The sequence below is a fragment of the Hemiscyllium ocellatum genome, chromosome 4 (assembly GCF_020745735.1).
Source record: "Hemiscyllium ocellatum isolate sHemOce1 chromosome 4, sHemOce1.pat.X.cur, whole genome shotgun sequence".
NCBI lineage: Eukaryota > Metazoa > Chordata > Chondrichthyes > Orectolobiformes > Hemiscylliidae > Hemiscyllium > Hemiscyllium ocellatum.
Window position 1 is genome coordinate 133,017,614 of NC_083404.1, and position 14,248 is coordinate 133,031,861.

Below are 14,248 nucleotides of genomic sequence, written 5' to 3' on the forward strand. Positions count from 1 at the left end.
CATGGCCACCTCTGCACAACATTGACAAGAACATCAGAGTCAGTGATGGCTCATGAAAAACAAGTCTGTTTCCAGGCAGTCTTGATTCTTACAATTCCTCCCCCTCCTGGAAGAGAGAGGGGGCATATGTCATGGGGACTTGAAAAAACACTGGTTGTTGCAAGGACTCACCATCAAGGAAAAGGGCCATTCAGGCCAACTGGTCTTTGCTGTTTGTCTGTGGAAAAACCTACAAACGTAGTGCTGTTGGATGATCATAGAATTCCATATCATAGATGGCCATTCAGCCCATCATGTCTGCACCGACCCTCCGAACAGCATCCTACACAGACCCTGTAACCAGTGTTTACAGTCCCAACCTGTTTGGTCTTTGCTCCATAAAATAATAATTCCACACTAGGATTATCTTTCCATGCCAGGTAACAGATTATGTGTAAGAACACAGAACACAATACAGCACAGTACAGGCTCTTCGGCCCTTGATGCTGTGCCGGCCTTTTATCCTACTCTAAGATTAGACTAACCCACATACCCTACATTTGTCTATCATCCATGTGCCTATCCAAGAGTTGCTTCAACCTCCTTACTGTCTCTGACTCTGCTACCACCACTGGCTGTGCATTTCACACACCCACCACTCTCTGTGTAAAGAACCTACCTCTGACTTCTCCAATAAACCTTGCTCCAAACACGTTAAAATTATGCCCCCTTATGATAACCATTTCCACCATGGAAAAACAGTCTCTGGGTATCCACTCTATCTATGCCTCTCATCATCTTGTACACCTCGATCAAGTCACCTCTCATCCTTGTTCACTCCAATCTAGGAACAATATAAGGTAGGAAACCAAGTGGGGACTTTATAGTCACTGCACCCTTGTATCTTTAACCTTCAGGCAAATTCAACTTTTTACTGAGACTAATGAGTAAGATAACTGAACAGGAATTTTATATTGGGAGTGTCTAGAGATGTCTTGCACCCAGTTTTGGTCTCCTTACTGGAGGAAAGATGTCAATATATTGGAGACATTTCAGACTAGGATCGCCAGATTTATTCCGGAGCTGAAAAAAAAGCTCGTCTTTTCAGCAGAGCTTGAACGGCTTAGACCTATGCTTGTTGGAGTTTAGAAACATGGCAGGAGATCTAACTGAGGCATATACGCTGCTAAAATGGATTGACAAATTTAACGTAGAGAGGAGGCTTCTCCTTGTGGGGGTAAGCTAGAACAAGACATTGCTTTAGGATAAGTGATGGCAATTTAAAACAGAGATTTGGAGGAATTACTCCTCCCATGAATAGCAGCAGACACCATTCACTGAACATACTTAGAGGAGTTTAGATCAGAGTAGTGCTGGAAAAGCACAGCAGGTCAGGCAGCATCCGAGGAGCTGGAAAATCGACGTTTCTATTCCTGATGAAGGGCTTTTGTCCAAAACGCCGATTTTCCTGTTCCTCGGATGCTGACTGGCCTGCTGTAGCACCACTCTGATCTAAACTCTGGTTTCCAGCATCTGCAGTCCTCACTTTTGCCATATTTAAAGAGGAGACAGGTAGACTTTTTTTTAAAATTAGCAATGAGTTATGGAGAGCGGGCAGGAAAGTAGAGTTGAGACCAAGTTGAGATCGACCATGATCCTTTTAAATGGCAGAATTGGCTGGATTACTTATGGATGGTCCCTAAGTTCAGAGGGTTGTGAAAGGGGATTGCAATTCTGGATTAGTGGTGCTGGAAGAGCACAGCAGTTCAGGCAGCATCCGAGGAGCAGTAAAATCGACATTTCAGCAAAAGCCCTTCATCAGGAATAAAGGCAGAGAGCCTGAAGGGTGGAGAGATAAGCTAGAGGAGGGTGGGGGTGGGGAGAACGTAGCATCGAGTGGAGGAGGAAAACTTCTTTACTTCGTTGATTTTAACCCTACTGCGAATCATCTTGCAAGGATGCCAGCCTTGAAGAAGTTTTTCTCCTCTACTCGATGCTACTTTCTCCCCACCCCCACCCTCCTCTACCTTATCTCTCCACCCTTCAGGCACTCTGCCTTTATTCCTGATAAAGGGCTTTTGCCCAAAACATCGATTTTACTGCTCCTCGGATGCTGCCTGAACTGCTGTACTCTTCCAGCACCACTGATCCAGAATCTGGTTTCCAGCATCTGCAGTCATTGTTTTTAGCAGAGGAAATTGTGAGTCAAAGGCTTGTTTGACCAACCTCCAGGATGATCCTGGTTCATCCCCAGTGAGCAACACAGGAGAACAATCCTGTAGAAAACGAGTTGCACTTACATGAAAAAAAATTCAAGACTTTGTTTTTTAATTATAAGAATATTGGACATGGGGAAAGTAAGGCAATTTGATTCTCATGCAAGCATTGCATTCATTTCCAAATATTATTGGCTTTTTATTCTGAGTAGCTGAGAGTCATCCAATCTGGCTATGAGAAGTTTGTTTGTTTTCCAATTAGGTGCTAACATATGGGCGGCACGATGGTTAGCACAGCTGCCTCACAGCGCCAGAGACCTGGGTTAAATTCCCCCCTCAGGCTGTGTGGAGTTTGCACGTTCTCCCCGTGTCTGCGTGGGTTTCCTCCGGGTGTTTTGGTTTCCTCCCACAGTCCAAAGATGTGCGGGTCAGGTGAATTGGCCATGTTAAATTGCCTGTAGTGTTAGGTAAGGGGTAAATGTGTGGGTTGCGCTTTGGTGGGTCGGTGTGGACTTGTTGGGCCGAAGGGCCTGTTTCCACACTGTAAGTAATCAATGACATTTTCCAGGGGACGTGGGTGTCACTGGCTGAGTCAATATTTATTACCCATCCCGATCAACATTCATTATCCATCCCTAGTTGCCCCTTGAGAAGTTGGGGGTGAGCTGCCTTCTTAAACCGCTGCAGTCCGTGTGCTGTAGTTAGACCCACAATGAGAGGGAATTCCGGGATTCTGACCCAGTGACTGAAGAAAAGGCGTTATATTTCCAAGTCAGGATGATGAATGATTTGGAGGGTAACCTGCAGGGGGTAGTGTTCCCGTATATCTGCTGCCCATGCCCTTCCAGCTGGAAGTGGTCGTGGGTTTGGAAGGTGCTGTCTGAGGATCTTTGGTGAATTCCTGCAGTGCATCTTGTCCATGGTATACTCAGCTGCTGCTGAGTGCCGGTGGTGGAAGGAGTGGCTGTGGTGCCAATCAAGTGGCTGCTTTGTCTAACATTAAGCAAATAACAACAGACGCTTTAATGGGAAGGTGGATGGGAGAATTAAAGAGGCCGATTCAAGTAATATGACCAACCACAGGCTGCAATTTGTTCATGAGTTAGTCCCAATTCTGTAACAAATTTATCAGAAGTAATGTTCAGCGGTAATCTAACTTCACATCCTCTCCTGTTTTCTTATCCATTATCTGAGCAGTTACTAATGAAATTGGATCTGTTAGCAAATACCTGATGGTCATTTTTATTTACTCCACATAATGCTTTCAATTCGTCTCATCTGCGTGAAGAGACCTTGTTGACTTCAACAATTCAATTATTTCTGTTTAAGTAAAGTTACAATGATTCACCAATTCCAAAAACAGTCTAAGCTCGGAGTCTGACAGGCGAAGTTCTGCCCTGATATTTGCATAAAGTTTAGTGTCACAAATCAATAGAGCTTTGCCGGAAACGATTCTGCCCATCAAGGCTGAGCTTTCCCTTAGAGAGCTAACTGACTCGTTCTTAGATTAGATTACTTACTTTAGATTAGATTACTTACAGTGTGGAAACAGGCCCTTCAGCCCAACAAGTCCACACCGACCCACCGAAGCGACAACCCACCCATACCCTTACATATACCCCTTACCTAACACTACGGGCATGGCCAATACACCTGACCCGCACATCTTTGGACTGTGGGAGGAAACCGGAGCACCCGGAGGAAACCCACGCAGACACGGGGAGAACGTGCAAACTCCACACAGTCAGTCGCCTGAGGCGGGAATTGAACCCAGGTCCCTGGCGCTGTGAGGCAGCAGTGCTAACCACTGTGCCACCGTGCCGCCCACTGTGCTCCACCACTCTTTCCTCATTGTCCTCCGAATTTCCTCATTCCCCTCCAACTTTTTATCTCACACCTTTATGAAAGATCCTTTCGATTCTGCCTCCAACATCATTTCAGGAAAGGCACTGCAGTTCGCTGAGGCAGTGATGTGTGGTAATTAAGTATTCAGAGACTTGTGCTGATGTTCAGAGAGGCATGGGTTCAAATCACACCATTGCGGATGGTTGCAGATGTGCAAATGAAGCAAGAGTGATATGAGAAGTAACAGTTTCACCCGGTGATTAGTTAGGGTATGGAATGTACTGCCTAGAAAATGTAGTGGAGGCTGGTTCAGTTCAAGCAGGGCATTGGATGACTATTTGGACACAAAATACAAAGGTATGGGGAAGATAAAGGCAAGGAATGGTACTCAGTCTTGATTGCAGACACAATGGGCCAAATGGCCTCCTTCTACAGCGTAACAATCCCATGATACTGTGAAACCTCCGAAATGCTCAATTATTGGTCACTTAAGGACTTTAAGCGCCCCATCAATCAGCTGCCCTCCCAGTGGGTAAGGTGGCTAGCTTCCTGACTGGGAAACCAGAGTCGTGTAACTGCTGGGTAGTGCTGAGGATGGGGGTCCCCCCAGTTGGACCACTCTGTGGAGACATCAGAGGCATGGACCCAACCCCCTTAACCTCTCTCGCTGTGACTCCCAACCCGATGAGTATAAAATCTACCCACCTCACCACCATTGGATCCTGTGATGTCAGGCTGCACCAGGGTGGGGGGATGTGGGGCAGGGGTTAGTCCCAGACGTTGATAGCCTCTTATTGGATAGCAACATCTGAGACACCAACGTTGAGGTCTATGACTGGCCAAGAAATATGCCCTCGTTCTACTTATCTGGGATCTGACTGGATGTGTTTTCTTGGTGGTAAGGATTGGCATGTTCATCAGTGCACCCAACACCTTTTAATAGAATGAACCCGGGGAAAATTTAACCCATAGAAACTGACAGTAGCACAGAGGAGCCATTTGTCCCATCATGCCTGTGCTAGAAAAGGTAGCATTTCCTGTCAAGGTCTTTACCTCAAATGCTCAATTTACAGTATCACCTCTCTGCCTCCTTTTTAATAACGTCAACGGCAGGCAGGGAGATGAAGGGAAAAGACTCAAACCTCTACTCATCTTCTCACTGATATTTTGGGAACAGTGTGCCGAAACCAAAAGGCTTTGACATTTGATAAATAGATGACAAACAATCCTCTAAACCCAAAGAGATAAGTCGTGCCCCATATCAGAAACCCATCCTGTCGATGTTCCCTTCACCATGGCGTTGAGGTTAGCAGAAATGAGGCCCCTCTAGCCGATCAATCACTCGCCCTCTCCACCCAGTACAGTTTCAGACTCATTAAGTTGGCCGGTGTTTTAATTCATTTTGGAAACCACAATTTATGCGTTCTATGCCCCACAGTGCATTTTGACACTACCATTTAAGCAAATGAAATTGTCAACACTGAGGATGACAGGCAGAACTCCCAGTGAGCCAGATATCTTATTGTTTGCTCATAAAACTCTCTCTTTTCAGGAGTGGCCAGGCCAGATTGATATCTTAGACAATTTGGTCCAGGAGCATAAGAACCGGCTACAGAGAAATGGAGCAGCATCTGCAGCTAATTATCGTTTACTGGGTTCAATTGAACAACGCATTCTTGAGTTTTAACTCTGTGTGATCAATGCTATAACATTATTAATGATTGAATGCTGCAAGATTACTTCCATCTTTCTGTCCCATTCGCAAAAGATGCCTCAATTTCTCCCTTCCCTCCTCTTTGGAAAGATTCCCTGCCATTCTCTCTGCAGGACCCTGTGGGAACACTAGCCAAGATTACTTTGGGAGCACTGTGCCCAGCAGGCAACACACCCAGTGGTGCTGCACCTCCAGACGCCAATTTTTCCAACCGTCGCGTCTGCGTTGGGATGTTCCTGACCTAATCAATGTTGCTTTTTCACGCCGGCACTTCGGAGATGGCCCTCCCCTTCCTCTCCCCCCCTCCACCGGCGGGCACAGATCTCAGCTGGTCGACCTGGTATAGCCGAGTTGGCTCATCACTGACCAGCAGGTATCCTCGATGACCCTGATGTCCTTCGGGGGCATCCTCTCCCTCCAGGTGTGGAGGCTGCCAGGCGAGACCTCACCCTCGAACGGGAGGTGGAACAGGTTGGTCGAGGTGGCGAAAAGGATGCGGTTCAGGGCGGCCGGGGGGAGCACGAAGCCAAGGAAGGCGTAGACTCTCTCAGCGGTTTCCTGAGGTGCTTCGACCAGGTCCTCGAACCTCAGCAGGTGGTAGTTGCCAGGCGGCAGCTTCTTGTTCACCCTCAGCGTGGCCCGGGTGTTGGCCAGCCACAGGTGAGCCAGGATGGACACCGGGTCCTTTTCCGTCTCCGCAAACTGCCTCCGGAGGGACTCGTACTCAAAGGCGTAGCCGGAGTCCGGGCGACACCTCTCCTTGCGCTGGTCATCTCGGAAGAGCATGGCCAGGTGCTGGGGCACGTTCCGCAGGGAGTAAAGACTGGGCTTACTGTTGTAGAGCATGGAGTAGACCCAGGCGCGAGGATCCCTCACCACATACAGGGCCCTCATCGAAGGCCCGATCACGGCCTGCACAAAGGGCAGCTTCAGGGTCCAGCTCCCGCTGCTCAAACTGAGCACCACTCGGGCATTGGGATAGGAGGCCAGGTGCCTCCTCAGCCCCTTGATGTACTCCGCGTCCCTCTCCAGGTTTTCCTTGTACTTGGAGTTCTGGTCCAGCTGAGAGGCTCTTCTCCGAGCCTTCCTCTTGCGGAGCGGGGGGCTGTTGTTCACCGCAGGGGCTCCCCGGGGCAGACCATGCAGGGCAATGTTCTGTAGGTGGAGCTTGGTGTTATGGACCAGGGACTGGAGCCAGCCCTGGATCAAGCGGTAACGACCCACCCTCACGTCTGACTCCTTCCATTCACAGGCGTCGACAAAGGAATCAAACTCAAACTCCACCTCGGGCAGGTCGAGGTGTTCCGTCGGGACCCTGATGTAGATGAAGTCAGTGCTGTTGGCGAAGAGGTGCTTCAGCATCTCCGCCCCAGAGCCCGGCAGCGAGGTGACCACCACCGGCGACATTCTCCCCAGGCCCTCGTCCCACTGCTCAGAGGGCCCTCCCTCGCCCTTGCCGCCATCCCCGCCCCCGGTCCCCCAGCCCATGCCGCAGGGGGGCCGGGAGCAGGTGCCCCACAGTGCCACCAGCTCCAGGAACCACAGGGTGATGACCGCCAACAAGGCCAGGCGCAACAGGCGCCCGAAGGAGATGCAGAGTTTCCACCGGGCGGCCACCAGCACCAGACCAAAGCAAAGGCCTGCGCTCAGGAGACTCCTCACCGCAGGGCCGAAGCCGAGGAGAGCGGGCCCAGGCCTCCCCACGCCTCTGGCCGGGGTGGTCCCAAAACCAAACCTGGTCACCCGGCGCCCGTCCTCCACCTTGGCGTAACCCCCGAAGCCCAGGTAGCGGAAACGGGAGGTGGGGTCACCGTACTGGGTGACCACGGACACCAGCAGCTCGGTGCCATTGACGGTCAGTGCCAGCCTGAGGCCCCGGGCCGAGTCGTCAACGAAGTGGCAGTCGGTAACCCGTGCCCGCGGCCCGTGGAAGATGTAGGCCACGCGCGTGACCTGCGCGCCCAGCGGGAAGGTCACGTTGACGTACTGGGTCCAGCGCTTCTTGAACTCTGCTGCTTGCTCTGCCTCCTGGATGCGGGCGGGCGGGCTGCCCCCGCGGTGGTCGAACCAGAACATGGTGTACTCCGCGTCCCAGACGTCCATCATGGCACCGTGGAGGCGGCCGGCCGTCTGGTGAGCCGCGTACTTGAAGTCGATGTCTAGGTTGTGGAAGAAGGCACTGACCAGCTGCAGTGGGGAGCCTTGGCGCTTCTCGATGTGGTCCACCACCAGCAGCACCTGGGGGTTCAGCAGGAGCACCGCCCGGTAGACGCTCCGGAGACGCATGGAGGAGGAGTAGGCAGGAGCGGCCTCACCGCTGGCGAACAGCATCCCTCCATCCTGAGTGGCCGTCACCAACTCACCCGCTGAGCTGCCAGCCTCACCCGCCATCCAGTTGAGCCATTGGCCGCACTCACCAAGTTGGCCCTCCCAGGGCTGGTTGCACTGGCTGCTGGGAGACGGCGCAAAGACCAGCACGTTGTTGAGGTGGCTGTACTTGGGCCCGTACAGAGCCTCCGACACAAAGACCTGGCCGCCGGGGGCGAAGGTGAAGGAGTTCTGGTCTGGGTGCTCGTGACCCGGGTTGAAGTTCCTCCAGCCGTCGATCCAGGAGTACGGGCTCTCATGGACAATCCCGTAGACCGCCCGCCCGCCCAGCTTCCCCGACTTGAACGAGACGAAGGTGTTTCCCGGATCGCTGGGCAGACCGCCCCCATAGGTGATGACCCCCCAGTTGGAGAAGACGTGGAGGCTCGGTGTGCCGTGGCCAGGGGGCGGCTGTGGGCTCAGCTCCGGGTCGTACCAGATGTACTCGGTGTGGAGGGTGCACCACTTGTGGGCGCTGGAGGGCTCCATTGGGCCATCCTTGGGCCGATGCTTCCTGATCTGCTTGGCCAGCCAGTTCCCACTGCCATTCCTCAGCACGTACCTGCAAGACACAGAACGGATACCAAGTTTAGACAAGAGCGAAAGGGGAAGAAATAGGAACAGGAGCAGGCCATTCAGCCCCTCGAGCCTAGTCTGTCATTCAATAGGATCATGGCTGATCCAACAATCCTCACGTCCACTCAACTGTCCCTTCCCCATCAACCTAGATCCCCCGAATGATCTAGAATCTATCTATTTTAGCCTTAAATATGCACAAGGATTCTGTCCCCACAGCTCTGTGCGGCAAGGAGTTCCAAAATCTCTCAACTCTCCAGGAGAAGAAATTCCTCCTCATCTCAGTCCGAAATTTGGACCCCTTTATTCTGAGCTTGTGCCCTCTGGCCCTACACTCTCCCACGAGGGGAAACACTCTCACGGCATTTACCCTGTCAAGCTCCGTAAGATTTCTATCCGTTTCAACAGGATCTCCTCTCATTCTTCCAAATTCCAGGCATTCCTATTCACAGCTTGAATCCAGGAAGAAGATCATCAGAAACAGGAATGGGAGGAGGCCATTTGGCCCCTGAAGCCCCTACCTGCCAGACGATAGGATAGACACTGATCTGTCATTCCTCATGTCCACTTTCCTGCCCTTCCCCCATAATCCCTGATTCCCCTATAGATCACGAATCTATCTATCTCAGTTTTAAACAGACACAAGGACTCTGCCTGCACAGTTCTCCATGGCAAGGGGTTCCAAGGACACACATAATGCTCTGACAGGAGAAATTTCTCCTCATCTCAGGCTTAAATTAGGGCGTCTTTATTCTGAGTCTATGCCCCCGGTTCTGGACTCTCCCACGAGGGGAAACATCCTCTCAGCCTTTACCCTGTCACGCCCCTTATGAATCCGAAATGTTTCAGTGAGACCACCTTTCATTATTCTAAACTCCAAAGGTAACACTCCCTGCCTGTTTAGCCTTAGCGCATGCGACAATTCCTCCGTTGCAGAGGCCATCCATGCGAGCCACTTCCCGGATAATTCCCAGCCTGCCTTGCTGGGATTTATTCTGCACGTTCCCCCATGTCGCCAGCAAGACTGCACTGTGTGAAAATCTCAGACGGGAAGCTAAACATGAAAAAAAAATAGTCACTGGGAATTGGCAGAGCTGCTGTGTATCATTGCCAGCTCTCTGAGTCAGACACACCGGGGACCAGCAGATTCTGTGTGAGGAGGAGCCAAAACAGTTCACTGGTCATCCACCAAACATCCAGTAATTTTCCAGGCAGCCCCCTGTACTTTAAACAAACAGGAAGGAGAACGGTGGAATCTGACAAATAAGGATAAGGATAATCAAAAGAGATTCTAAGTACATTCAGAGCAAGAGTAGGGCCCCTTAGAGATCAAAGAGATTGTCTTTGTGTTGAACCTCAGGAGATGGGAGAGATATTAAATGAATAGTCAGTTTTTACTGTAGAGAAAGAAGAGGAGGCTCAAGAACTCAAGGATGTAAACATTGATACTTTGGAAACAGTTTGCATTACAGAAGAGGAAACACTGGAGGGTCTTAAAAAATATAAAGGTGGATAAATCTCCAGGTCCTAATCTAGTGTATCTAAGGGCATTGTGGGAAGTTAGCGAGGAAATTGTGGGGCTCCTTATAGAAATATTTATATCATCTATAACTACAGGTAAGGTGCCGGGTGACTGGAGAGTAGCTAACATCGTGCCTTTGTTTAAGAAGGGAGGTAAGGAGAAGCCTGGGAACAACAGGCCTGCGAGTCTGACTTCGGTGGTGGATAAGGTGTTGGAAGGGATTCTGAAAGATAGGATTTATATTTGGAGAAGCACGGAATGATTAGGTATAGTCAGCATGGTTTTATGCGAGGGAAATTGTGTCTCACAAACTTGATTTCATTTTTTGAGGAAGTAACCAAGTGGATTGATGAGGGCAAAGCAGTAGTCATTGTCAACATGGATTTAGTAAAGCTTTTGACAAGGTTCCACTTGGTAGACTAATAAGTAAAGTTAGATCACATGGGATTCAGGGTGAACTTGCCAATTGGGTACAAGATTGCCTTAAAGGCAAGAGACAGAGAATAATGATGGAGGATTGTTTATCGGACTGGAGGCCTGTGATCTGCGGTGTTCCACAGCGATTGGTGCTGGGTCCACTTTTGTTTGTCATTTGTATAAATGATTTCAATGAGAATAGGAAAGGCATGGTAAGTAAGTTTGTGGATGACATAAAAATTGGTGATAAAGTGGACAGTGAAGAAAATGATCTTAGATTACAAAGATATCTTAAATCAATTGGGTCAATGCACTGAGCAGTGGCAGATGGAATTTAATTTGGATAAATGTGAGATATTGCATTTCGGTAAAACAAACAAGACTTATACAGTTAAATGTAGAACAGAGAAACCTAGGGGTTCAGGTACATAATTCTTTGAAGTTTGTGTTAGATATAGACAGGGTGGTTAAGTAGGTGTTTACCACACTTGCCTTCATTGCTCAGATCTTTGAGTAAAGAGTTAGGACGTTATGCTGAGGTTGTATAGGACGTTGGTGAAGCCTCAACTAGAGTACTGTGGTCCAGTTGTGGCTTCCCTGATACAGGAAGGACATTATTAAGCTGCAAAGGGTTCAGAAGAGATTTACCAGGATGTTGTCAGGAATGGAGAGTTTCGGTTATAAGGAGAAGCCGGATAGACTAAGACTTTTATCACTGGAGCATAGGAAGTTGAAGGGTGACTTTATAGAACATTTATAAAATAATAAGGGGTACTGAAAAAGTGAATGGCAGGTGTCTTTTCCTGAGGGTGGGGATTTCAAGATGGGGGCATATTCTTTAAGGTGAGAGGAAGAAGAGTTTAAAAAGACATGAGGGGCAATGCTTTTACACCGAGAGTGGTTCGTACGTTGGAATAAACTTCCAGAGGAAGTGGTGGATGTGGGTACAGTTACATTTGGAACACATTTGGATAGGAAAGGATTGGAGGGATAAGAGCAAAGCACCGGCCGATGGGACTAGTTTAGATTGGGATTACGGTCAGCTGGACGAAAGGGTCTGTTTGTGTGCTATGACTCTATGACAGTATAAGTGGAGGCCATTCAGCCTGTCACACTTCTGTTCACTGTTTGAAAGAACTACTGAGTGTTATTCCACACCACAGCTGTTTCCATCTCATAAATTCACAGCCAAAAGGTTCATTATCACCTTGAGTCATTCAATCAGCAATTTTTACTTTAAAATGTTGGTCAGCAAAACTTTACTATTGCTTTTCACTCAAAGGAAGCAGGTCTTAACTTGATCTCAGGTGCAAGGGGAACTGAACCCATTCAGTTAGGTGTTATATAGTGAATGCTGTGACAGGTAACTAACCTAACCGTTCCCCTGATCACTGAGAACTCTGTTTCCCCAGACTCGTACAAAGGTTTACATGCACAGCTAGGAGCCTTTTAGCAGATCCGATGGCATCTGACTCAGGTAAGCTTCACACGGTCATGAAGGAGAGAGCACATCCGGAGTAAATCACAGCCTGAGTGAGTATAGATATTATACAGAATCCCCACAGTGTGTAAACAGGCCATACAGCCCAACAGGTCCACACCGACCCTCCAGAGAGGAGCTCATCCCAGACCCATTCCCCGTACCTTATATTTACCCCTGACTAGTGCACCTACACATCCCTGAACTACGGGCAATTTAGCAGGGCTAATTCACCTAACCGGCACACCTTTAGACTGTGGGAAGAAACCAGAGCACCTGGAGGAAATCCAGGCAGACATGGGGAGAATGTGCAAACTTCACACAGAAAATCTCCTGAGGCTAGAATCAAACCTGGGTCCCTGGCGCTGTGAGGCAGCAGTGCTAACCACTGAGCCACTGGAATGCGGACACAGTGTGGAAATTTGGTGCAGAGAAATAGAGGAGCCTATTACTTGTCAGGGGTTCGGCTCAATTGCATAGAAAATTATAAAATCAAAGATAGAGGAAAAGGTAGGGTTGCTGGTTCGTGATGGGTTTGACTGTTACTGGAAAATAAAAGGGACAGAATGTGTAAATGTCACATTGTACCAAGAAACTATAAAAGTGCTGGAGAACACCATAATAGAACAAGCTTAAAGGCTTTGTATCTTAATGCACAAAGGATTTGGAATAACGTAGATGAATTGATGCAACAAACTTTGGACACAAGATCTTTAAACGTGTTCAAGGGGTGAGGGCTCAGCAGCAGTTATTAAAGTTTCCTGAACATGTAATAGAACATAAAGCATGGAAAGGGTCAGGAATCTCACTTTGGTCACAGTAGCTAAGGGGCAATTACGGAGAAGGGGGGAAGCCAACACAGGATTGAGGGTGTTGTCCTTCAATGCACACGTTATCGGATAGGAGGTAAATGAGATTGTAGAGTAGATTGAAATTGGCAGGCACAATGTTGTGGGTATCACAGAGACGTGACTGCGAGGGAATCAGGACTGGGAACTAAATATACAAGGATACACATCCTGTCAAAAGGACAGGGTGGGGTTGCCTTGTTAGCAAGAGTTAGGATATCAGGTTGAGGTTGTACAGAACGTTGATGAGGTTTCTTTTGGAGTATTGTTTATAGTTCTGATCACCCTGCTGTCGGAAGGATGTTATCAAACTGGAGAGGGTGCAGAAAAGATTTACCATGTTGTTGCCAGAACTGGAGGATTTGAGTTATAAGGAGAGGCTGGATACACTGGGATTTTTAACACTGGAGAGTAGAGGGTTGAGGAGTGAGCTTTTGGAGGTTTATAAAATCATGAAGACCATAGATAAGGTGAATAGCATAGGTCTTTCTCCCCTGAGTAGGAGCATATTTTTAAGATGAGAAGAGAAAGATGTAAAAGGGTCCTGAGGGGCAACGTTTTCACACAGAGGGTGATTTGTAAATGGAATGAACTGCCAGAGGAAGTGATAGATGCAGGTACAGTTACAATGTTTAAAAGATATTTGAACAGATGCATGAGAAGGACAGGTTTCAAGGGATATGGGACTAGATTAGATTGGGAACCTCGATTGATATGGCCAAATCAAACCAAAAGGTCTTTTTCTGTGCTGTATGACTCTATAACTCTACAAATAAAATTAAAATCAATAGCAAGAAGTGATATAAAGTCAGAAAACATAGAATCTATGTGGGCTGGGTTGAGGAACCGCAATGGAGAAAAGACTGATGGAAGTTATGTACAGGCCTCCTAGCAGTGGTCAGGATGTGGAAAGGAAAATAAATTAGGAGACAGAAAAGGCATGTAAGAAAGGTGCTAATACAGTAGTCATGGGGACTTCAATATGCAGGTGGATTGGGAGAATCAGGTTGGTAGCGGATCCTAAGAAAAGGAATGTATGGAATGTCTATGAGATTTTTTTTGGAACAGCTTGTGGTAGAGCCCACTCGGGAACAGGCAATTCTGGATTTGGTGATGTGTTCAGATGTGTAATGAAGGAGCAGGAAAATCAACATTTTGGGCAAAAGCCCTTCATCATGAAGGGTTTTTTTTTCAGATTTGCTACAGTGTGGAAACAGGCCCTTGGGCCCAACCAGTCCACACCGACCCTCCGAAGAGCAACCCACCCAGACCCATTCCCCTTTG

At 48.5% G+C, this 14,248-nt stretch overlaps 1 protein-coding gene across 1 annotated transcript in view; it reads right to left on the bottom strand.

Annotated features, from left to right (window-relative positions):
- Positions 1-3,978: 3,978 nt before the first annotated feature.
- Positions 3,979-14,248, bottom strand: part of LOC132815106 (dermatan-sulfate epimerase-like protein) — a 54,177-nt gene continuing 43,907 nt past the window's right edge. Inside the window, exon 2 of the mRNA XM_060823873.1 lies at positions 3,979-8,683. Coding sequence (XP_060679856.1) covers positions 6,079-8,683 — 2,605 coding nt within the window. The 3' untranslated portion in view covers positions 3,979-6,078. The remainder of the gene's footprint in view (positions 8,684-14,248) is intronic.